General features: G+C 38.9%; 1 protein-coding gene across 3 annotated transcripts in view; it reads right to left on the reverse strand.

Moving 5' to 3' along the window:
• LOC105921484 (fibroblast growth factor 14) overlaps positions 1 to 25,054 on the reverse strand; it is a 106,750-nt gene that overhangs the window by 15,423 nt on the left and 66,273 nt on the right. For all 3 annotated transcript variants that reach the window (XM_036128434.1, XM_021313379.2, XM_012857226.3), the window contains exon 3: positions 14,762 to 14,865. In XM_036128434.1, coding sequence (XP_035984327.1) covers positions 14,762 to 14,865 — 104 coding nt within the window. The remainder of the gene's footprint in view (positions 1 to 14,761; positions 14,866 to 25,054) is intronic.

Consider the following 25,054-nt stretch of genomic DNA (forward strand, 5'->3'; position numbering starts at 1 on the left):
TCCTAGAGAAAACCTGTATGATGAGCAGATGAGAAGACCCAGGAATCTGGACAATTCAGAGAAAATGTCTAAAGTGGAATGGTGTAAAGCCCTCGTTATGTCTGCTCCGACTTTATAAAACAGAAATGAGAAGACTAATTGCTGTCCTGTTGGCTAAAGGGTAATATATCATTTTAGTAGCAGGGGTACCAACATGTTTGATTGGGTATGTTTTGTTAAAACCAGTTTTTGCCCATTTTTCCACACTGACTCAATAATATTCTCCAAATAAAAGTTTAGATGGTTCTACTTTTTTTCACATGACAATAAAAGATTAATTTGTTTTAAGGCTTTTGACGGCTTCATCAGCCAACCAAGGACAAAGCTGTGCGTTTCTTTGTGCTACGACCAAGTACAACCAAGTTTTCTTGTAGCTATCTGTGACGTTACACTACATTCTGAGAAATCTGGGCATATTCTAGTGTTTTCTGGATGTTTAGAAGAATCTACAAAAACTGGAAGTTACAAAACAAGAATCAAATGCAACTCCGTCACCAACGACGGTGAAACAAAAGCCCTTACTGAGACCTTCAAAGACGGAGAAAAAGTTTAGAAAAAACAGAGAGTTTCCATGGCAATGGCTTCGAGTTAGACAAAAAAACTGCAGACGGACGGAACCACGAGCGAAACATGAAATGTTCAGTAAAAACAAATTGGGGGAATTTGCAACTTTTCTCTCCCAGTAGTAATGTAACCACACAGACAACCGGCCGAAATGACGAGGATATGAAGGGGCATATTCTGACTCTCCATTCCTGCTTTCTCAGACGGGATCATGACAGAAAGGCTTCAAGACTGAGACAATAGCCCCATGTGTTGGCATGACCGTTTAGTTTACTGTTCACACCAAACTGTGATCTAAATCCAGTAGTCGCCCCATGTTACGTTGTTTTTTTTTTTCAAATAGTTGCGTCACAGATTTATTCTAGAAGAGTAGATTTTGTTTTCTAAATCAGCTGCAAAAGTAACCCAAAGCAGGCCTTCTTGCCCATATCTCTGCAAGCTTCACATTCCTGTTTCTTTGGCGAGCAGCTTTTCAAGATCAGTGACCCTGGATCGGCGCAGTTGGTGGACAGATTTTATTAGGACTTTCCAAAAGACTAATCACATTGAAGTCCCGGCCACTTTCCCACAGCATGATTCTGCCACCACCATGCCTAATAGTAGGGATGGTATTACCCAAATGATAGGCTGTGCCGGTTTACTCCACACGTGACACTTTAGGGCCAAAACGTTTCCCATCTCCACAAGAGAAGATTGGCTCAGTGACCATTGGGTTCTTGATCACCTCACTGACCTGTTTCTCTGATTAGAGAGATCTAGGGAGAGTCCTGGTGGTTTCAAACTTCTTCTACTGTATGTCCAAATTCAGAAGACCGCAATGCTTTTGAGAATCTTCCTTCAGATTTATGTCCTCAGTTCATTTGACTTAATGTTGTGGTTTAAGCTCTGATATGCTGTCAACAGTGAGACCATAGAAAGGCAATAGCCTCCACTCCACATCCGGCTCAATTAACTGAACTTGCCCCTGGTGGACTCTGAATCTAGTTGTGGAAGCAAAAACAACTAAGCTCACTTATAATGTCATAGCAAAGGACGTGGATACTTTTTCCTATTATGCTTCAATATTAATTTACAAAACGTGTTTTGGATATTTGGTGTTGATACGTTTAGAGTAAAACTAAAACGAAATTGTTTTTAGAATAAATCTTTGATGTCGAAAAATATCTGCTGCTTTTACCACAGTCTTTATTTGATTTTTAACAGGCTGAAGGCAACAAAAGCTGAAAGAAATGGGCAAACAGTATATATGAGAGAATAAATATTCCAATATTACCAACTTAATGCTATTGAATCTCTGACTCGTACAGCTGTGCATGAAAGTAAATCAAGTTTCCCTTGGGCTGATTTTTAATTTTAACAGATTACTTTTACAGTTTTGTATTTTCATGTTATTTATTTCCTGTCACCATGGCAGTACTAAAGTGTATATATGAGGGACTAAGTCTAGTGTTGACCTTAAAAGTAACTAAAAGCCCTTTAAAATGTTTGGTTAAAATATAAAAATAGCCAGTGGAGAGATTTAAAAATTGGAACGATGTTGGTTTTTGTTCTGGTGTATCAGTGCAGATGAATATTAGACTAGCTATAGAGTTGCTACATTCCTTTTATATAAGAAAGTGGAGCACTGAACCAGGATAAAGGTGGTCAAACAAGTAATGTTCTTCAGATGGTAAAACATATTCTCAATAACATTTTTATTATCAGAACCAAACATAGCACCGGGGTTATTTACCTCGCACTAAATGGTTTATTTCTAGATATTTATTAAAAAGTATCTCGCTCTAAAGGGCAACACTAATTATTTATAATCAATAATGACATCGAAATTGGCTAACGTTAGAGAATACAGGTTTATTTTAGCCAAGTCCATGTGCTTTTTACTTTATTTGGCATAAAGCTATAAGCTAGAAAATAGCCAAACTTAATTTTTTTTACAGTTAATGTCTTAAATTTAAGATGGATTTTCCCTCAAAGGTGACTTTGTGTCCTTATGCAACAAAGGAAGAAGATGGCCGCGCTCAGAAAGAAGCCCAGCCATATAAAGATGAAGTAGATCCATTTAAATAGTCTCTCTTGCCAGGGCCTAACATAGGAATGCATTTCCATTTTAATGCTGGAGGGTAATGGTCAGCAGAACTTCAGTGTAAAAAAAAATAAGGGTATCAGCTGTAAATGAGTCTCAGTAATTATGTAGATGCTGAACACCACACATGTATATTTGCATAGTGTGGGCTACAAAAATTTACACCTCAACAAGCTTCCTTCCTAACAGGAAGAAAATGTGACAAAGCATTTTTAATTCATGTTTGTACTGGCTGATACCCTTAGTTAATCTATAATGATGCATGGAAATAATGCCATCTGTCAAAAACCTTTTAAAAATGCAGACTGAATGATACATTTGTGACCTATCCCAGGGAATGATCCAATAACATGTTTTAGGGAGCAAGGAGACTGGTGATATTCATCAAACGGAATTTAATTACAATTACCACTAATCAAGATTTATATTTACTATAGTTTCTATTACTCTATTTTCTAAAGCATGGCTTTTGGGACGTCCAGAATTTCCTCACTTTGGATCCTAGGTGACGCACTTTAAGTCCGCGCAGGACGCAGAGCAAATCAGAAGTTTAGATATACAACGAAACTTTGCAGGAATTTCTTAAAAATATTAGACTAAAGTAACGATGAATTAGATGTATTTAGATATATTTATTGGAACTGAACTATCGAAGGATTACTAGGCTTCAGTTCTATTTATTGCTGGTTCTGTGTCCTTGTCTCTATCTCTCTGAGTCTTGGAGGTCAGCTGCTCACTGGGAGCCGGTAGCTGCAGGAGGAAGGAGCTGTAAAGAGGTACTGGTTAACCAATCAGGAAGGACGAAACATGTGGCCATAATCCGTTTTACGTACATTAAGAAAGATGAAATCTACCCTTTCTACTACTAGAATCTAAACAAGCATCATTGTAGATAAAATCATCACACGCCTCCAGCTGCTTCGCATTCAAGGTTTCAAACATGTCAATTATTCTCCTGACAGAATTAAAGGTCATAGCTACAACTTTTTTTTATCAAAACTATTCATTTTTCAGAAATAAAAACACCCACAGAACATTTACCGTGATGCAGAATAAAAGTTTTAAATTCACTTTAAAATAAATATATGGTACATAAATAATTGTTTTATAAATTTTCGGCGGGTCCAAAATATATAAATATTTATCTCTGGTTGCCAATGTCGGCACAAAAGGCTTCTGCACCAATAGGAATAGTAGGTTGAAGTCACATGAGGCAGAGATCAGGCGTTGCCAGATTATAGCAGCTCCGTGATGGCGCTGAGAAATGGCTTCTTCTTCTTGGCGTTAGATTTCTTAGATTCAAGCGGACCAAGAACGAAGCAAAACGAGGGCGAACATCGATCAAGCAAAGGGACTCAGAAGCCACGCAGAGAATGCTGCTTTCCTTCTGAACAGGAAAATTAAATGTTTGCTAATGCTAACCATTATGTTATTGCTAGCGGACCTGGCAGCCGACTGGCAAATAGAACAGTTGAAGGTTGGAACGAGAGCAGGTGAGCACGGGTTCGCCACCTACTGGCCGGGAGGAGTTAGACTTGCTACAAGTCTAACTCCTCCCTTCAAATCCAACAAATTCAACATTTAACAGAAAATTTATTGAGATTGCTTTGCACAAAAATAATAAGAAACTTTCAGTATGTTAACAAAAGCGTCAACAAATTTGTTTGGTCAAAATAACTTTTTATTATTAGTGGTGACTATGATTAATTATCTACTTTTACTAATCTTTTATAATTCAGTTTGTTCTTTTTTTTAGAATGTAGTTAGTAAAGAATAAAGAAATACTTGAGGGTAATTAAAACACAAATACCTTAAAAGATTCAGGATTTCATTGGTGAGAGAGGTTGGCTAAATCTATAAGGTGTCCGTCCATCAAGGATATTTTAAGGCACCTGAAGCAAACAGTTTTTGTGGATAAAAAAAATCACATCTGATGTTTTTTCTGTTCACTCTATCCATAACATACCGCATTAATCCCCATATTATCATAATTTTCTCCAACATTGGACATGAAAGACGCATAAGCAGGTGCATTATGAACAGGAATGTGTCACAAAAGCACCAACTTTGTTGCAAAACTCAATATCCTCTTACACCTCGTCCCACCCAACACCTAGGGACACACGGTTGTCTCCCTTCGTCTCGTTCACACACAGTCCAGGACTCATCAGCACTTTCCCCCCACTTTCCCCAGCATGCCTCGTAATTATCACATAGCAGCTCATTGCACACTGCGCCATCTGTTAGTCGAACGCATGCGCACCCTCACGCAGCAACAAGGCGCTGCCAGATGCTGGGGATCTTGAGTTAATAAAACCTACCATGCATGGACAAAATGTGTAATGTGTCTTTAACTGTTTTAAATAAAGAGGATAAGGATTAAGTGCTAAGGGAGTGTTAATTTATCATCAAGATGCAACTTACATTCGGATCCAAAAACGTATTAATTGGAAAAATAAATGCTCCACATTTAATCTGGAAAGATTTGTTCAGCTTGACATTTTTGCGCGAAAGGGGAATAAATTCCTGTAGGAGAGGAAATAAGCTGGAGCCCAAAGCATATTTTCCAACCCATGGTGTGTATTTTTCTGGGGCTCTGAGGATGATGCAAATATGCATCCATGACTGAGAAACATAAGCCTTGATATGCAGGGGGGGGGGAAAAGACGTGTTAAAGTAGTCAAACACAGTGAACTTTTGCCAAGCTACCAGATCGACGGCGAGAAATTCACGAGGAGACTGGGAGGTGCTGAACCACTGATCAGAAGCACTGGTGGTACAAAATAATTTTATGTGTCATATGGACCATGTGGGGAGAAAATGAAACATTGTTTAAGAGTTTTTGACTAATAAGTATTAGGAAACTGTGGCGTGGCTTTGTTCTCAGGCTCCCCATGAGTCGATACTTTGTAGAATCACCTTTCTCTGAATACAGCTACAAATCTTTGGGTTATGTTTCTACAAGCTTTGGGCTCCACAGACCAAGGTTGAACTTGATCGTGGCTTTTTGGTTGCAGCTCCTGAGATGTCAAGAAAACTACTGCTGGAAATTAGCCAGGCCTCCTTTCTTTTTTTTTAAATTGCCCCTTCAAATCCCATCTCTTTGTGCTACACTTTGAAACTACTTCAGATGCTAATTTGTACTCTGTTCTGTTTTTTTAGTTGTTATATCCGTTTTTATTAAATCATTGCTCTTCCTCCTGCTAGCGATCATATTTGTTTTTCTGTTTTATCGTATTTTAGACCTCTCTTTAAATGTCTTTTTAATATGTGTGGCACTTTGGTCCTGCATTGTGTTTTAAAGTGCTTTACAAATAGAGCTACGAAGAAAAGCTGGAATTGACAAGTTTTTCTTTCTATTGTGGTAGAATTACCAGCGACAATTTAAAATCTTCTTACAATGGAAACTGTTATGTTGTCAATATATTTGTCTTTTAAAAACAGGACTTTTCCTTTCCTTTTTAATTTCAGAGCAAGTAAGAGGACCTCTATTGAGTTAAACTCACTCAACAGCAGATTTTGCAGCATTCAAATCTGTTAATTAGTTTATTAAACTTGCCTAAAAACCCATATCCTGTTCTTAATTCAGAAAATAAACAAATTTGTTCTCAATTTTATTTAAACCAAGCTTAAAAAAATTTGCAAACAAGCAAAACCATTTTTAAGTTTTGGATCTAAAACAATTAACATCTCTTTGCTACAAAGTATTTGACTATTTTATTTGTTTAGTTAAAATATTATATTCTAAGTTTATGGTTGAACAGGTAAAACAATTCACTATATATTTCTTTTGTCACTTTATGTAATTATTTTTTTTATTTTTAATACATATTGTCTTGGGTGAGCGAGTACTTTTGACTTGACAATTTTGGCCCACTGAGCTTCAGACTGAAATATTTGCCATTTCTTCTTTACAAAATAGCTCAGACTTAGTCATACTGGATGAAAAGTGACTGAACATCACTTCTATAGTCTGTCCGCAGATTATTAGTAGGATTTAGGTCTGGACTTTAAGCTATTCTAACACAGGAACGTTTATTTTTAGGGTATTTGGAGGCTCCAACAGGTTTTTTCCCAGGAATGTTTTGTATTGTAGCCCAATCATCTCTGGTTAGCTTCTCTGACTATGCTGAAGAAACTTATTCCCAAAGCATGATGCCTCCACCATGTGCAGTGTTAGTTTTACGCCACACTTAGCTTTTATCATTAATGGCAAAAAGTTTCCTTTTAGACTGACTGACAAGACCGCCTTCTTCCACAAGGTTGCTGTGTTTCCTACATGAAAGGGTTTCCTGATGTCACTCTTTCATAAAGACCAGATTTGTGGAGTGCACAGCTAATACCTGCCCTGCTGACAGATTTTTCTGCCTGAGCTGTGAATCTGTGCAGCTCCTCCAGAGCTACCATAGGCCTCAAGGCTGCATCTCTGATTACTGCTGTCTTTCCCTGGCCTGTTGGTTTAGGCGGACGGCCATATTCTTCAGGTTTTTAGATAATGGACTGAACATTTCTCTGAGAGACGCTTCTTGAGCCATCGTTTAATGACTCAGATGCCATTTAAAACTCAGAGACCTTCGCAGAACAGCGGGATTTATACAGGATTAGATTACACACAGGCAAACACTATACACCAATTAGGTGACCTCGTACTACCTATTTCCAAAGAATATTCAGAAAACCAGGTATAATTTTCCTCCCTCTTCTCAGCTTTAAAGGTTTATCACATAATAATAACAATAAAACTCATTAAAGCTTAAGGTTATATGGTTATATATAAGGGATATGAATCCAAAAAAAAAAGGTTAAAAAAATAAAACAACTGGACTTGTATTCTGAAGCTGAAGACGTGTCGCTTCCCACCCAGGAATAAAGCTTGGAACGCCACACTACTCCAGATATTTTTTCATATCAAGGGATATGAATGGATTTGCAAGGCACTGCAGTGTAGCATGTCCCATTGTGTGACATTTTCACACCCACACTGTGTACTTATAACTAGAATTAGTTGTTTTTGCTCATGTTTTTCTCCCTTTTACTTCTTCCAAATGGAGAAAAGGTATGTTTACCAGTTGAAAGCACAAAACGCTGGGTTGAAAAATAAATTTAAAAACTATCTAACAGAAAGAATATGTGCTGACATCTGCAATCTGCTGTTTTGTAATATTTATTTCTTCCAATTGGAAAATATGTTGCACAAGTGCCCCATCCCAAGCTTTTTTTTTTATTTCTTTTACACAGAAAGACTGCTGACGAGGGCTCCTTGTTTCTCTCTGAAGTTAAAGGCACTGCAGCGTGATCCGTATCGACATCCTGTCAAATCCACCAAAGCCCAGCTTGGGTGGAAGAAAAACTAACCCAATTTGTGTCCAGTAAACAAGCAGTCCACTTGATATGAAGTATGGAAAGTCAACGGCGGAGCTGCAGTTCATTTGCGATGGCACCCTCGTAACGTTTAATGAGCATCTCTCCAGGCTGGTCACACCATCTTTACCTGCCAGGACCTGCGCAGCAGCCAATTAAACATCAAGCCGTGCAGACATCAGGATGGATTAGAGTTGCCGTTGATGATTTATACATTCGTTATCATGGAGCTGCCGGCACATCAGTCCTCGAGCTGGAGCGCGATCAAACGTTCCCACTTTTCCTCTCTGTGTGCAGCTTTGGAGGGGACTTCTACTGTGTGCGAACGGGGGGACTCCCCCTCTTCAATTATTTACAGGAAGCCCTCATGCGTCTGTGACTTTCAGCGACAGGCTGAGAAAGCCCAGCAGAGCGGCGCGGCGCGCCGTTATTCCTCTTCCCAATTACTATTTTCTCTTCCGCTCATCCCTTCACAAACATTGCTTCCTCCTTTCAATCCTTCCCGGATCTTTTCCAGCTCCCTCATCTGTTTACACATTTTTTTTGTCTCTCCCTCGTTCATCTTTTTCAAAAAAAAATGTTTCACCCTGCTTTTCCTCTCGCCGTCCTATTCCCTTCTTACCTTCGTTTCTCATCTCCAAACCTGCTCTTCCTTCTTACCTTTGCTGCTCTCGGCTGTCATGTTCATTTCCACCATTTAACCTCTTCCCCTCCCATCCGCTTCTGTTCCTCCCATCCCCTCAATCACCTATCCTCCCATCCCATCACCCTCTGTACCCTCTTGTCATCTTTGGCAAAAAAAAAAAAAGAAAAGAAAAGAAGGCCAAGGAACGAGGGATGGGGCAGGAAGAAAGGGACATTGGTGGACGAGTGTGAACTGTTTCTGAAGAGTCAGCATGGAAATAATTCATATTCTGCTTCAGCTTACCCACGTCGCAGCTCCTCTACCTCACCTCCCCTCTGTTCTTTGCCGCTCTGCTTGCTCTTCACCTCCTCCTTATTTTTCTCCGTCAGACCTTGTCTTTCTTACAGTTCTCTCTGTCGCTTCACAGTAATTTTGCTTTTGATTTGACCGTTTTCGCACTCGCTCTTGTTTGCCCGAGATGCTCCTGGCAAGGACACCGAAACAAATCGCTGTCAAATTCTCTCGAACCAAGGGAATATTTTTTTTTTTATCATTTAAGCAGATTAACGGCCTCAAAGACATTTTATTGCTGTTTTCCGGATGATTAACTTAAGATAAGGTCTTGATTTAATTCAAAGACTTAAAAATACACCTGAATGTTGCGTTAGAAACTACATACAAGGTTTGTTAATTATTTTGCATTTTAGTCGGTAAATTGCTTGCATTGCAGTTGTTTTGCTCGTATTGTCTGTCTGATGCTGCCAGGTGAACCTTGTGAAAGAGGTCTTGTTCTTAACAGGTCTATTATCAGCTTAAATAAAAGGTTAAAAAAGTGAGATCTGTTTTCCTTGACAGAAGATGAGTCTGCTGAGACAGGTACCAGGACAAGATCCAGATAGACTGGCTAACGCCACCATCCACACTTATTAATTATTCCACGCACTTGAACAAGGGTTAAAGAGAAGTAGGCCCCCCAGCATCACAGATCCTCCACCATACTTAGATTACAGGCTGTCTTGGACAAAATGGTTCATATTGAGCTTAAATCTGTGTTCGGTGGTCGCTCAGTGTGACAGATTTATCATTTCGATAATTTTATTACTTCAACTCTAAATGTCAATGTTTGTGATGGCAGGACAGGAAGCTAGCTAGTATAAACTATCAAGATCGACATATATCTGGCTCAGCTGAATGGCGTTTTGTCTTTTGATGAGGCAGCGAAAGTGTCACACCTGCTGCTGTGACCATCACACCTGAGCTTCATCACCGTGATCAGCAGCAGCCAAGTTTGACAGATAACTAACCTGCCTGTTTTCTCCCTTGTCCAGTTCCTCTGCCTGCCTGAACCTGTTCCCCCACCTGCCACCTTGGATTCCCTGGCTTTGACCGCCTGCTTGTCTGACGCTGATTACAAGGATTGCCCTAACCATTGACTGAACGTGCAGATCTGACCATTGCCTTTCTAACTCAGACAACAACCCAACCTTGCTAACTGCTCTATCTCAGTGTCTCTCCATGGCTGAAATGTGTCAGAAAGAGGTTAGATCCTCTTATTATAGTAATCGCATAAATCATTAACGGATCCTACTCTAAACACACTGAGGTAACCCAATCTTATATAGTTGACTTTATTGTCAACTATTGGCCGATTTCTTTGTAAATTATTACACTGCAAAAAGGGAACTAAAAGCAAGTCAAATTTTCTTGAAATGAATGTATTTTTTCTTGATTTGAGCAGCTAAATAAGACTGTTTGCCAATGGAATGAGTATTTTTACCCCTAAAATAAGATGATTAGGAATTCTGCTCTTGAAATGAATTGTTCCTATTTTAAGTGCAGAAATCGTATTCCATTGGCAAATAGTCTTATTTACCTGTTCAAATCAAGGAGAAATACACTCATTTCAAGAAAATTTGATTTATTTTTAGTTATCTTTTTGAAGTGAGAAATAATTGTAGAAAATCACTTCAGATCTCTACAATGTTAGTTACAGACCCTTTTCAGTCAGGCTTTTATAAACTGCACTCCACTGAGATGGTTCCTTAAAAGGTTTAAAATGATCTTTTAATGACTTCTGATGCAAGCAATCGTCACATAATAATTAGGCCCAAGCAGCTAAGCGCTGCGAAAGCCTATTTTAATTCGAATGTTTCCTTTTATTATTATTCTGGCCAATGAATTGGGTTTTTGGAGGCCAAAACATTCTCAAAAACTCACCAAATTTTGCACACGCCTCAAGCCTGGTGTAAAATTATGTATTTTAATGGTTTTGCAAAAGTCACACAAGAAATGGCTCAAAAGCGACCCCCCCCCCCCTCGAAATTTTCAAAACACAACGCTATCACTGTGTCATAAAGTGATGAAATTTGGTACACTTGTAGAAGTTCCCTAGACCCCCCTAAAACTCTCTCACCAGCGTTCTACAACTAACAGGAAGTCAGCCACTGTGGATGGAATTTTTCCCTTTGACCCGAATTTTGCCATTTCTAGCCTCTGCATTTGATCCAACTCCTCCTAGAGATTTCAATCAATTGCCTTGAAATTGGGGCAGTTCGCTCAGAAAGGATGGGGGATCTAAAGTTATCAGAATCATGAGTTTTCGTGAATGATGAAGGGGCGGGGCCAGACCTCGAAGTGCGACGACTCGCCCATAAAAAACATTGCCACAGCTCCAACAAGGAAAGTTGTAAAGACATGAAACTTCTTGTGATTGGGCCACACGTGGCCCTGAACAGAACCCAATAGTCAAATGATCAAAAAATCATCAAAGCCCCGCCCCTTGAGAACAGTAGGTATAGTTTTTTACTTTGGAAGGTCTGTATTTGATCATCTTCATCAAAATTAAACTCTCCCCAGTGACAGACACCAAAGATGGTCTAACATTGTCTCCACAACTGTGACCTTTGATTGGAGGGTGTGGCCATGGCATCATGGCGAAGTGCGATGTCACACCATGGCCATACGTTTGAATGTGATTTCCACATAGAAATTACATCCAAACATCATATCTGCACCAAAATCAATGTGATCGATCCTAGTCCAGCTCCACACGGGAATCCATCCCAACATTTGGTGGGCATGGCCAGGATCCTCCATAGTGCTGCTTAGCAGCACTAAAACAATCAGCTCCAACCCATGCTTTGTCTGTGAAATATGAAGTTTGTTACACATATGTAACTTCTCAGCACCTACAAAAAAGTCTTTTGGAGCGATAGTCCAAACGCTACAGGAAGTCGGCCATTTTGAATCAAAGTTACCATTTTGTCCCTTTTACTTGTGTCTTATTTGAGCAAACTCCTCCTACAGCTTTTGAGTTACAGACTTCAAAATCAGTCAGTATAGTTTTTGCCCCTAGGGGATTAAAAGTTATCAAAAGCTTTTTGATGCATGAAAGCATGTGGGCGTGGCCAAGCCTCAAAATCTGACTTCTCGCCATGAAAGACGAAACTGCAATTACTTCAACACGCTATGTCCACCAAACTTTCTAAGAGTCACATCACAAAAAATATCACTACGGTTTTGTGCTCATTTGATTACATCACTTTAGCCCCGCCCACTTAAAACAGAAATTTGACAGTTTCTCCAATAGATTTCCTTATTTTAAAAGCTTACTCACAACTTTCAAACACAACGTTTGCATATGTTTGACTCTAAATCATGCACGCATGATCCGATTTGCTTCAAACTGGATATGAATTATATTTGTCAACCTACCAATAGCTCCAGTGGATTACATTAGAATTTGGATCAATGGTGCCCCCTAGGAAACTTACAAGGCTCTATCTCCCTGATACATCATTGGATCTGGGAGGTTGATTTGGTTAGCTGATTACATCACTTTAGCCACGCCCACTGAACACTAAGTGAATTACTTCATTGCTGATTCCTCCTCATTGACATTGTTTAGCTGTTTCAAATATTAACCAACATCAGATAAAAATTTAAGGCAACATTTTCAAAACAATGCAGTAAGTCTTTATTAATCCTTCACCGCCAAAAAGGAAGTGACCAAAGCTTCCAACAGGAACGTCAGATTCCTGCCAAGTTTTCAACACTTCCTACCAGAGCACATCTACGCCTGGTGGAGAGCAATGTGGAGGCTTGCTCGTGGTACCCGCTGGTGGCGAAGGCAAGTTATGAGGAGGGGCTTAGGCGGTTATGCTGTATTCCCGCGGTGGCGACTTGGCCGGAGTGGTGCTGCTCATCGCCGCTTGTGGCTTTAATTTTAGTTGATCTCTGAGCAGCCTTTGATACCATTGACCAGAGAATAGGCTGGTATACTCATTTTCATTGCACCAGGGGAAGCCATTGTTTCCTTTGATGTCACCTCTCTTTTCACTTGCATTCTGACATCAGAGGCAGTGAACACCGTGAGGACTCAGCTGGAACATGATGAATCACTAAAAGAGAACCAATTTGACACCAAAACCAGATTTGTGACTTGGATCTCTCTCTCTCAACCACATATTTTAAGCACAGAGACAACTTTTACCGACAGAAACACGAGGGTAAAATTGTGGCCAATTTGCACATGGAGGAGGTGGAGAGCAGGGCACTCAGTGCTTACGAGGGAACACCGCCAACTCACTGGTTTAGATACATGGATGACACTTGGGTCAAAATCCAAACCAAAGATGTTGAAGCAATTACCAACCACATCAACTCAGTGGTCAGCAACATAAGGTTTACCAGAGAGGACGCCAAGAACAACATGTTGCCTTTTCTGGACTGTGTGGTACATGTTGAGGTTTACCAGAAGCCCACACACATAATTTAATATCTGGATTTTGAATCACATCACCCACTGGAGCACAAACTCTGGTATCAGGACTATAAGTTACCGGGCAGACAACATTCCCTCTGCCACAGAGGAGAGAAACAAAAGCTGTTTTCCATTTTAATCTTATTTATCTGGGTGAACTTTTTTCTGTTGTGGTTAACAAGTTTGACCCCTCTAACCTGTGGGGCTCCACAGGGGTCAATTACGGGTCCGTTGTCATTTGCTTTTTATAGCCTGCTTTTAGCTGGCATCATTGAGTCTTTTAAAGACAGGACCAGTATCTGAAATCCTGGTTTAATATTCAATTCTTTCAAAGGCTTTCACTCACTGTAAAATCTCTGTCTCACTCCTGTTTCTATTATTTCTGGAGCCTTTCTTAACTGTAACACATGGTCTCTTCCGCTGCACTGGAAAGAATAATCCACGCATTTGTGCCATTGTGTTTAGATACTGGCTTGGATAAATACCTTGGGCCCAGGGAAACTACGAGTCACAGATTGTTAATTAAATATACCGAAACAGTCTGAACACATTTAAAAAAGTGAAGGATATTTAAAAATGTTTGTTGTATCTACTCAATGGAAACTGTTAAGAATGCCACAAATTTTTGCAGGATATACTAACATGGTGTCCCCTCTTAATTTATTCTTTTGTTTTTGTTTCTCCTCTGCCACAGACAAGTTTATTCTTCATTTGAATAAACATGTTGTGCTGCAGCAAATAAAGTTGAAGGTATCTTCTCACATTTTTACCATGGATGCCTATACGTGTGGATCTTGCTGCATGTATATTTCAAATATGCCGTTTTAAACCACCTAACAAATTTATTTTGTGCATATCAGGATACAACAGTAGTAAAATTACGATGCAACCATTTCGCAAAATAATCAATTTTTATCCATTTTAGATTCCTGAACTAAATATGTTATATTTTTTATCTGAAACCTAAAAACAAGAATATCAAGAACTTTAAGATGACATTCAATTATAAAAGACGTTACAAGTTGGCAGTTTTTAGTATGTATTCAAGTGCATCCCTCCTCTGGAAGCAAAGGTAGTTTAAAAAATGTCATCTCACTCCTCCGATCACAGCTAAAGTCAACAGATGCATCGTCTTGAGGCACTCATGCCAGGCAGATATTTCCATTTGTGTCTAATTAAAGTCCCTGAGGGGATTGCAGCCCGTCTAAAATCAGGTTGACCAGAAGAGGATTTTTAGCAGGGCTGAAGACGACAGCTGTGATCATTGATGCTGCTCCTTAGCAGCTTCTGATAAAACTGTCTGCTCGTGCGTCGCTGGCGTGCTCACCGAGGAGTAAAGGTGACCCTCTCCGTTCATGGCAATGTAGAGACCGGTCTTGACTGATTGGATGGCCACGACTCTCAGACCCACCGGAATTAGGTTAAACAGAGCTGAGGACAAAGAACACAAAAGGAATCAAACCCCTGACTTCCTCTAGATTTATATCTCAACATTTAATACATTTTTAAATGACCGTTCGTAAATTAGACAGCGTGAGACTTCACAAAATGAACTAAAATGTGAAGGGACTCTTGTTTTTCTGATCAGTACAGGGAAAAGAAGAGAGATGCTAAAAAACATACAGTGGCGAACAAATTTGAACAACCGTGTTTACCATATAGTTAAACACATAGTTTTGAACAACAAAAATGTAATTTCTTTTACATAACTAAACCAATGAAAATGAGTTTTCAAGCAGGGAAAAAATTAGGACTCCCAACCCCTAAATAGCGGGTCTTACCCCCTTTAGTCAGTGAGAATGCTATACAGCATTCTCACTGATTGTTTTCCTGTTTATCTTTGTTATTATTATTCCGTCTGCGTCTAACTACTCCCGCATACTTCAACCGATTTCAACAATTTTGATATCAAAAGGTTCAGCTCGTTTCCGGCATGACTGCTATATCTCATGGTTATGCTAACTTTTACACTTTTTAAAATATTTCACTTTTTGTGCAATTTTTTGGCTATTCCCATTGAAATCAATGCAAATTGATACAAATTCCTTCAAATTCTTCACATTTTTCTAATTCTTCAAATTTTTCAATTTTTTTTCAAATTCTTCTAAATTTTCACATTCCTTCACATTTTTTCCAATTCTTCAAATTCCATTACATTTTTCAAATTCTTCACATTCTTCAAATTCTTCACGTTCTTCTATTTCTTCTAATTCTTCACATTCTTCAAATTCTTCACGTTCTTCTATTTCTTCTAATTCTTCACATTCTTCTATTTCTTCTAATTCTTCACGTTCTTCTATTTCTTCTAATTCTTACATTTTTTCGAATTCTAATTTTTTCAAATTCTTCAAATCTGATTTCAATGTTTTCAGCTACTTTTTCTCTTCTGCAGGGATCTTCTGCATCTTCTGCTCAAATAATTCTGCAGATGAGCATTCTCACTCGCTGTTACGCAGGAACAGCTTTTTCTAGTTGAATTAATTTCTGTTAGACCTTTCTTGTTGCCTTCTACCAGGTGTGAGGTGTTAAAGCGGTTTCGTTCATGATGCTGCCACCTCCATGCTTCACAGCTGATGAGCTTCTTTTCCTAGAATGATGTTTGGTTTATGCCAAACATGTCCTCTGTTCTGGTGTTCAATTTTAAACTTCCCATGAATCTTAAACTCATGCCGCCTCGTTCCGATTTTACAGGCATGCATGTTCCCATCAACAGTAGAAAACAGCCCGCTTTAGATCTGATGACGACATTTTGGGGTTTTTGGAGACTTCTTGTAACATGTTCAGGTCTGCTTTAAGGTGAAAGCTGCTGGCACAGCCACACGATGGCATGTTGGAAGTTGCTTTGAGAGCTTTTTTAGTCTCTCACCAGACTCAGAAACTGCTTCAATCTTCTTTCTGGACACCTCAGACAGGTCTTTGGGTCTCACTATGGCGTTGACTTTCACTTCAGCAGTCAGGAGCAGCCAAAAATGTTTTACTCGTGTTTAAACAAAGCAATCTGTCTTTGAAAAGCTGAGAAATGATGCTTTCATTTTGTGCTCCTGAAGGGATTTGTCTGAGTGTTATTACAGCCATTTTAAGTGTGATTAAATATGGGGAATCCTTGTTTATTTCTAATCTGAAATTAGTGTTTTATGTATTTTACTTTTATATATAGATATTAGGATACTTTACAACACAGGCTGTGATAGGGTACCCTAATTTTTTCGTTTGACAACAGTGCAGTGACATTTTGACAAATGTAATTTAGCCTCATGACATTTTAATATAAGTCACAATTAATTTATTCTTTAAAGAGACAGGGCAGCTCTGAGCTCCTGGAGGTCGGGTCTAAAGAGCAGCACTCAGTGATGCTACAGGAACAGACAGAGCTTTGAACTGGCATGAACAGCAGCCGTACTGTCTTAAATCATTTTTATTTTAGTGCAGAAACTGGATCTTTTTTTTTTCCCCCTCTTGGCAATTGCAGAGGTGGTTGTCATAAAAGTCAGGAAGAGGTTTGTGAATTTCAACGTGGATTTCTAGTTAGTGGCTGACAGGAAGAAAGGCATACTTGGTTAATCACCAAATATGTGAAATTTACAATATTTTGAAACAAAGAGATAACGTGGTCATGTTGGAAGTTTTACAGCAGTTGGATCAAACCTATAAAAAAAAGCAAAAGTAATGAAAAGTAATGAAACCAGCTGGTCAGAAACACAAAAATCAAAAAAATGTCTGATCATTGAACAACGGTCTTTGGTGTGGAAAGTGTGAACGTGTGAAAAAAAGACTCCAAGAGTGTGAATATTAATACATAGCTGTTGAAAAAAAAAGCCAGAGGAAGCAAGTTAGAAGGAATCTTAAATAAAGCCATTATGTAAAGCAAGTTAATTCATGTCAGAGCTTCATTCTGGCTGCTAAAGAGAGAGCCATAGTTCAGAAGATAACAGGAAGGCTAACTAGCATTACAGCAAGGCTGCTGTGTTTTTAAGTTTGAGCTTTCTGCCTCGGTCATGAAACATTCTGGATTCAGAAATGCAGGTAAACCTCAGAGCTTTCTCTATGAAACACAGACGGACACTAATGTCTACAGAGTAATGCTAAATGCGCTAATTATGTCAACTCCATAAACATTTTGCTTTTGTTTTTATTCGTGTGTGCAGAGGGGTTAGGCTCCTAAAATAAACCACTGATGATTGGCCACACCAGAAAGGATGAATAATCTTTATCCTGAATGCTGTTAAAGTAATTGAATAATTATAATCTGCAACAACTCCTATTGGCTGATCAAAATTGACCATAAAACAGACCTGTGCATCAGAGATGGATTGTTTTCCTTCACATAAGTCTCCCTAAGTTCTCAATAGGGTTAAGGCAAGGCGAGTTTATTTGTATAGCACATTTCAGTAACAAGACAATTCGATAGTGATTAAGAAGATATGAGGAGAGGGGTCTATTACATTATTCTTTCAAATTGAATGACTTTAATGGTTAGCCACACAGTGGTGTATTGCGGCGCATATGATGGAGCATTGTCCTGCATGAAAAGCGTCAAAGCTTTTCTTCAAAGCTTTTCCAATAACCAAAAAAGCTGGTTTTAGGTTTGGGAGGTGATTTAGAGTCCATCTTGAGTCCCAATTGCTCATATTTTCTGCACATAACAGTACCCCACCTTCACCATACTAATGTCGGAAGTGACGCGGAGCTGTGTTTCCTTTACTAATCTGACCCATTTGACTATTTTGCAACAAAATGTTTGGATGGTTCTGTGAATACGCCAGAATATTTACCCAACTTTAAGAGTGCTGACCCCTTCCTTTTTCGTTTTACAAAGTCAGGTAAATCCATTTCTTTTCGGTCCATTTCTAACATCCGCAAGCTGAATTCTTGAGGAATTTGTTCGTAAAACACATAAGAATCCATCTTGTCCCGTTCGCATCTCAACTGCTCACGTCGCAGTATTATGGTTTACGGCGGTGACGAAAGCAGAAGCCTACGAGCCCGAAGCACGAGTAGCTGCTGTTATCACCTTACTTTTGTCAGAATCCACGACCTCTTCTTTGAACGAAGAACAAGAAGAGTCTTTACCAGCATAAACGTGTTGTGGTTTCTCATGGCGCCTGCTGCTTACATTTTCATTTGATATCGACCTTTGTTAGCCGGGCAATAGGCGTCGCTTTGCCCAATCAGCGTGGAAGGTTCTCCCCGAACGCTTTCGATGGGAGCAGGCCCAGATTGATAATGTGCCGAACGGAGAGTGCTACACTTCATCAATCCGGTTGGCCAGGTCAGCCGAAACAAAGCTGCCTGAAAATGATGCACACCTGTATATATATATATAGATCTCCTGGGGCCACATCCTGACCCTCTTTACACAAATACACACCACCTGATGAGCTTGAATCCAATGAGGAGTCAAGTTTACACAGGTTGGCCTAGTGATTGTGCATATTGTGTATTTCTGCTTATGTGGATACCCGTATATCCTCCACGTAAATGCCACTGCACAACAAAATTGGGGACAATTCAAAATATGATTGTTGGGACCGTTTAACTCCTCGGCTTTGTTTACACACAGCAACCCAGATAGGGACGGTTTAGGGATGTTTTTTGATTTGAACCATTATCCTCCACTGCGTTCCTTGCACATTGTGTTCTTTGTTCAAAAGAGATATTTAGTTTCAGAGCTTTTTTCACTTCAGTCTGACTGGCTGAGGTGCTGAGACCCCTTTTAGCAGAAAGGCTCTGAGACACAACATTAAACTGACATTAAAATGTATTGGTAATAATTTAGCTGTCTGTTAAGCTGACAGACCGAAAGAAGAGAAACGTTCGGCTTTTGAAACACAAAAACTACAAAACGATGAAAGGCAAGTCGAGACGGAGCAACTAGTATTTTCTTCTGAAAGCAATTTTTCAAAGGATAAGGAGGCATTATTTGTTTGTGGTTTACAGACTCTATCTCCATCCATCCCCTCCTAAATAATCCCTAAAACGTGCAAAAACATAATAATATTGTATTCCTATTAGCTTAGAAGAGATGATTCAAGAAATGTGAAAGACGTCTGGTTATGTAGGGGAAAATAAATCACTGGTTCTCTATTGCCTCCATTGTGTACATACGTATTATTTTTATTTGTGTCCATATGTTGCTAAATCATAGACTCACCAGCCACTTTATTTTCTCAGGCCTAAATTACTTCCTAAACATTTGATATTTATCAACTGTTGTCTTTTAATATTCCAACACCAAAGGGAAAAACAAAACCTAACAACTGTGACTAATTGCACCTTATTTATTTCTGTAATGAATCTGTTTCAGGTACATGAAGATGGAATAAAATGTTTAAAAAGGTTATCGGTTCAGGTAACAAATGGTGAAAGTAAACAATTGTAATGCAATCTATAAACTCTATGAAAGCTAATAACACTGGTTCTATTATGATTTCCGCTTATGTATCCTATAGGTTGTATTTTTAAATATTTGTTAGACGAAGATTATGCTACTGATACGCAACGATTATTTATTTACACGTTTTCCACCAGGCGTGCCAATAAACGTTGACTATGTTTATGCAATACACGGACATATAAATACGTGAAATTAAGCCACAATGAGGGTGAAAACTGTGAATGTGTTGTTTTCTTTCTTTGCAATCAAGGGATGATTACTGCTGCCGCTCTCAGTCAAGGCTCTAGGAAAACAAGGGCAAACGCGCCATCCGTTTTCAATGTTCTGACGAGACAGAAAGAACATTGTGTGTAATTTCTGTCATCGTGTGAAGACTCCAGCCACAGTCAAAGTGCAGAGAAACCAACTTTATCGACAGACCACCAACTTGTTTGGGGCTTGTGGAAAGCATGAGGTTCTAAAAAGAAGTCAAACTTTCTCTGTTATTTAACTAGAAAAGCTTTACAAAAACAGAAAAGCATGGTTTTCAAGACTTCTATTTAAGTACACACTGATGTATTTTTTTATTACCCTGGTGAAGGCCACCAGGGTAAATGTTTCAGTCTGTTAATAAAGTCTGTTTCTCAGTAATTCACGCTCTGCTCACAGCCCTCATATACCAGATGCTGGCCCCTGTCGAACGCACCATGGAAATAGGTCAACCATTAATCTAACTTCTATTACATTTTATGTAGATTTCTAATGTATGTTGTCTTTGCCAAACTAAAAATGTTTAATTGTAATTTGCATGTGCAGGGGAGAATAAAGTGTGACCAAATAGCTTATTCTTTATCTCATCTGAACATCAAAATTTGGCCACCAGGGGCTTTTTTCTGAGGCGGTACGCTCTCAGTTCATGGCGATGTAACACTCATCTCACTGTAGCGAGGGAAACTGCACCTTCCAGATGGATCACCATCAGTATATCCGAGTCTGAATCCGATTTATTTTACATGCATTTATAATTATACCATATGTGGACATACAGCTTATTTAGTTTAGTTTGCAGCACTGAAAAAGTAGTGATGTGATGGCCGATGAGACAAAAGTAAAAAATGTAAAGTGGTTCGTCCCATACAGATAAAAGTAAGGGAACTAAAATTGATATATTGATATATATATATATATCTATGTATATGTGTATATATATATATATATATATATATATATATATATATATATATATATATCTATATATATATATATATATATACACATATATATATACTACGGATATATATATATATATATATATATATATATATATATACACACATACATATATATATATATATATATAGATATATATATATATATATAGTATGTGTGTGATATATATATATAGATATATATATATATACACACACACACATACACATATATATATATATAGAATATATATATATATATATATATATATATATATATATATACACACAAACACATATACACATACACATATATATATATATATATATATATATATATATATATATATATATATATATATATATATATATATATACACACACATATACATAGATAGACAGACAGACAGACAGAAAGACAGACAGACAGACAGACAGACATACACACACATATATATATATATATATATATATATAGATAGATAGATAGATATTAATAATGTTAATGATACATCGTTGTACTGTAGATGTCAGTAAATGTTGCCATGCTCCATCCGTTCGCTAAATATGAACTCAAAGATCTGAAGGAGAGCATCAAATCCATCTAACATCGGGTGGATTTAGGTGTCTTAGTGAAAACAGGGAATCCCTGGGAATTCAGTTTGATTTTACTTTCCAGAAACTGTGAGCATAATTTAAAAACTGGTGAGTAAACATCTGAATAAAATCAAGATAAGGTTGTGGAGTCAACAGAATATAAACAGACGGGCTGAAGATATTGGCCAGATAGCAACACCAGCGTGGGGGTGACTCTTTGGAGCCGTGTGATCGCTGTTCAGAATGTGATTTTCTCTAAGCTTTTGGTCATGAAAATACTGAAAAAGCTGCCTTCATAAATCATTCATCTGCAGCTCCTCCCTGATGACTGTGTGGGGGAAAAAAGTCCAATAAAATCGAGCCATGAAAACACAATTCTCTGAGCGCCCACTTGTTGCTTTTTGTGTGAACAGTTGGTTTAAAAAGCCCCGAATGGAGCCATTTTAAGCGCCTAAAATTGAGCTATATAATTATATACACTCACATTTTAGAGGGTAAAAACAATTAAAAACCTTTCATCCAGGCTGATGAAAGGTTTTTAATTGTTTTAATTCAATTCGGCATTTAAATTGCCCCTCGGCGCCAAATAAAGTTTTGTTGAATTGAATTGACTGAATGGAGGTTGCACCTGGACGACTCCTGTGTATTCTGGTCGTAAATTGAAACATGAGCACCTTTAGCTTCAGCTAACAAGTTTTTAACATTTTAAAGAAAAACACCATTCACACATCGTTTGGTTTAATTTTGATCATATTAGATAAATAAAGAGAGTCGCTCAAGTGTCAGTGGTGATAGATTATTTGGGCCTTGAAAGGAAAAAAGAAAATGTCTTTGCTTTTTATACCAACTTTTTTCATCCCCATGTCTCCAAATATGTGCTTTAATTATATCTATTTTTACACAAAACACTTGTGCCTTTGTCTGAGACTTGAGCACTCACAAAAACATGTAGCTCTTCAAAAAAACGTTTTTTTCATTAGACATTTTATGTCTAAACATGTTGGACTGTAGGTACCACAGAAAACAAGAAACCTGGTAGTCAGGTTGCATATTAAGACATTTAGTCTGTAATTAATTAAAAGGCTAAAACATTATACAATTTAACTTAAACGAACATTTGAAAACCAGAATTTGGTGCACCTTCAGCACACATGCACACATTTTATAACCATCTGGTATAATTATGGCTGGATATTTGAGCCAGTCTTTTCAGAATTGGTAGAGCTGATTTAAACTGTACAAAGCGAGAATAACACTGGCAGAAAGAAACGCCCCTCAGCATGATGCTGCCATCACCGTACCTGTTAGCTGGAACATTGTTCTTTTTGTCATGGTTGTTAAGAGTGAGACTCCAGTATATAACAGACACTCTGATATAGTCTGGAAAGTTTATTGGTCAATGTGTGGAGCACATTTCTGAGATTTCTGAGAGCCAAGATGGTTAGGATTAATTTTGTAATCAAATGCAAAACAAAAATTGCATTACTGGGGGAGGAGATGGTGTTCCAGGAGGAAGTGAGTATGTCCACAGAAGCTCAGGTCCGTGGGGGATTTGTGAGTGGGTTGGCTGATGGTTATATTTTTGTTTTATTTTCATGGAGTTGTGGAGTGGTAAACGTGGACAGGCGGGTGGGTGACTGATGGGAAATCCTGGTAAGTTGTTCCAGGAGGGCGGTCTGGGGAGCGTTAAGGAGGGCCAGACCACTGGAGTCAAGAGCAAGTACAACAGCAAGACAGCGGAGCCTTATGTGTAAGAGAGACACCAAAGAAGGGCGTCAAAATCTCAAGGAGCATAAAGACACCGGAAATAAAGAGCCTGATTACCACTCCTGTGAGCAAAACAATCTGGCATCTGCCTCAGGGAACCCGCTCCTCTTTAAGCTCCTCCTGACTGACCGGACAGTAAATGAGCTGATGACAGACTTGACCTCAAAAGGACCAAAAAAATCTGTCCCAAAATGTTCTGGAACAAGTTTTCAGGGGCAATCTTTAGACAAAACCCAAACCTTTTAACCTGGTGAGTAAGTGGGAGCAGGCATACGTTTCCGGTGGGCATTCCTCTTATTTTGAGCTTAAGTTCTTTGGAGTGCTACTGTGGTCTGCTTCCAGAGTTTATGGCAACGATGGCGGTGAGCTTTAAAGAAAGGAATGATGGGAAGTAAGAAAGCTGGCCAGAAGATGCTGAGATGTGAGAATTGTGAGCATATACTACCCAAGTAAGATGTTGATTTCAGGAGGCTGGATTGGAGGCACAAACACCACAAAGTGTGTTCTCCAGCTCCTGGTTCTTACGCTCACACTGACCATTGGTTTTAGGATGAAACCCAGATGGGATTCAACTCTTAAAAGCAGAACTGAAGTCTTTCCGAACTGTCGCAATGAATTGAGAACCTCAATCTTAAACAATTTCTAAGGGGATGCCGTGGAGTCTGAAGACATGGTGGATGAGGAGTCCTGCAGTTTCAGAGGCAGAAGGGAGCTTTTGGAGGGCAACTAGGAAGCAAGCTGTCAACAACAGTGACAATAACAGCTTGTTCTTAGAACTGGGAGGATTGATCGGGGTGAATCAGGATGAGAGTGTTAGAGTATCTTTCTTCAGGTTCAGAGAATACATTATTGGCGCCAGCAGACCAGGACAATTATTTTTCTTTAACTTAAGTGAGAGCTGTCAGGGGAGCTGCAACCAAAACTGAAAGCTTTGCTGAATCTTCTGTAGGAGTTGGCCAAACTTCAGTAAGCCTTTGAGCTGCTTTCTGGAGTTTGGGGTGGGCCACCAACGAGCAGCTCGGGTCTTTTCCGGATCGCTCCTGATTTGGCCACCCTCAAAAACATAATCCTAAAAAGTTATGGAAGAGACATGAAATTCACACTTCTCAGGTTTCCCAAAAAGACGATTTTCAAAAAGAACCTGTCTAATGTGGCTATTTGAAAAGATCAGGATGTTGTTGAGATGAACAAATACAAAAACGTAAAGAAAATCCCTAAATACGTCATGGATCAGAGCGAATAGAAGCCTTGGTTAGTCCAGATGGCGTGGCAAAGTCCTCCAAATGTCCAACATGAATCTGAAAAGCTGTCTTCCCTTTCAAACAAGATGGGACAATTAAGTAAAGGTGGAGTTTTCCTGAACAGGTCTAAATGCAGATGAAAAGAGTGGTAGGAAGTACCTATTTTTAACAGTGGTTTGGTTAAGTCTGTAGTCAATACAGGGTCCAAGTGTTTTGTCTTTCTTTTCTACAAAGATCAAACTCCCACAGAGGAGAGAGAGGGATGAATGATGCCAGTGTTGAAGGATCCACTGATGTATTTTCCCATGGCTCTGTGTTCTGGGCGGGAGGATGTTATATGGACCTCCAGATGGTAGGGGTGTACCTGGCAGGAGGTCTACTGCAGTAGTAAAGAGAGGGCAAAGTCCTTGCTGCAAGGCATGATAATCAGCTGG

Source organism: Fundulus heteroclitus, chromosome 24 (assembly GCF_011125445.2).
Source record: "Fundulus heteroclitus isolate FHET01 chromosome 24, MU-UCD_Fhet_4.1, whole genome shotgun sequence".
NCBI classification, from domain to species: domain Eukaryota; kingdom Metazoa; phylum Chordata; class Actinopteri; order Cyprinodontiformes; family Fundulidae; genus Fundulus; species Fundulus heteroclitus.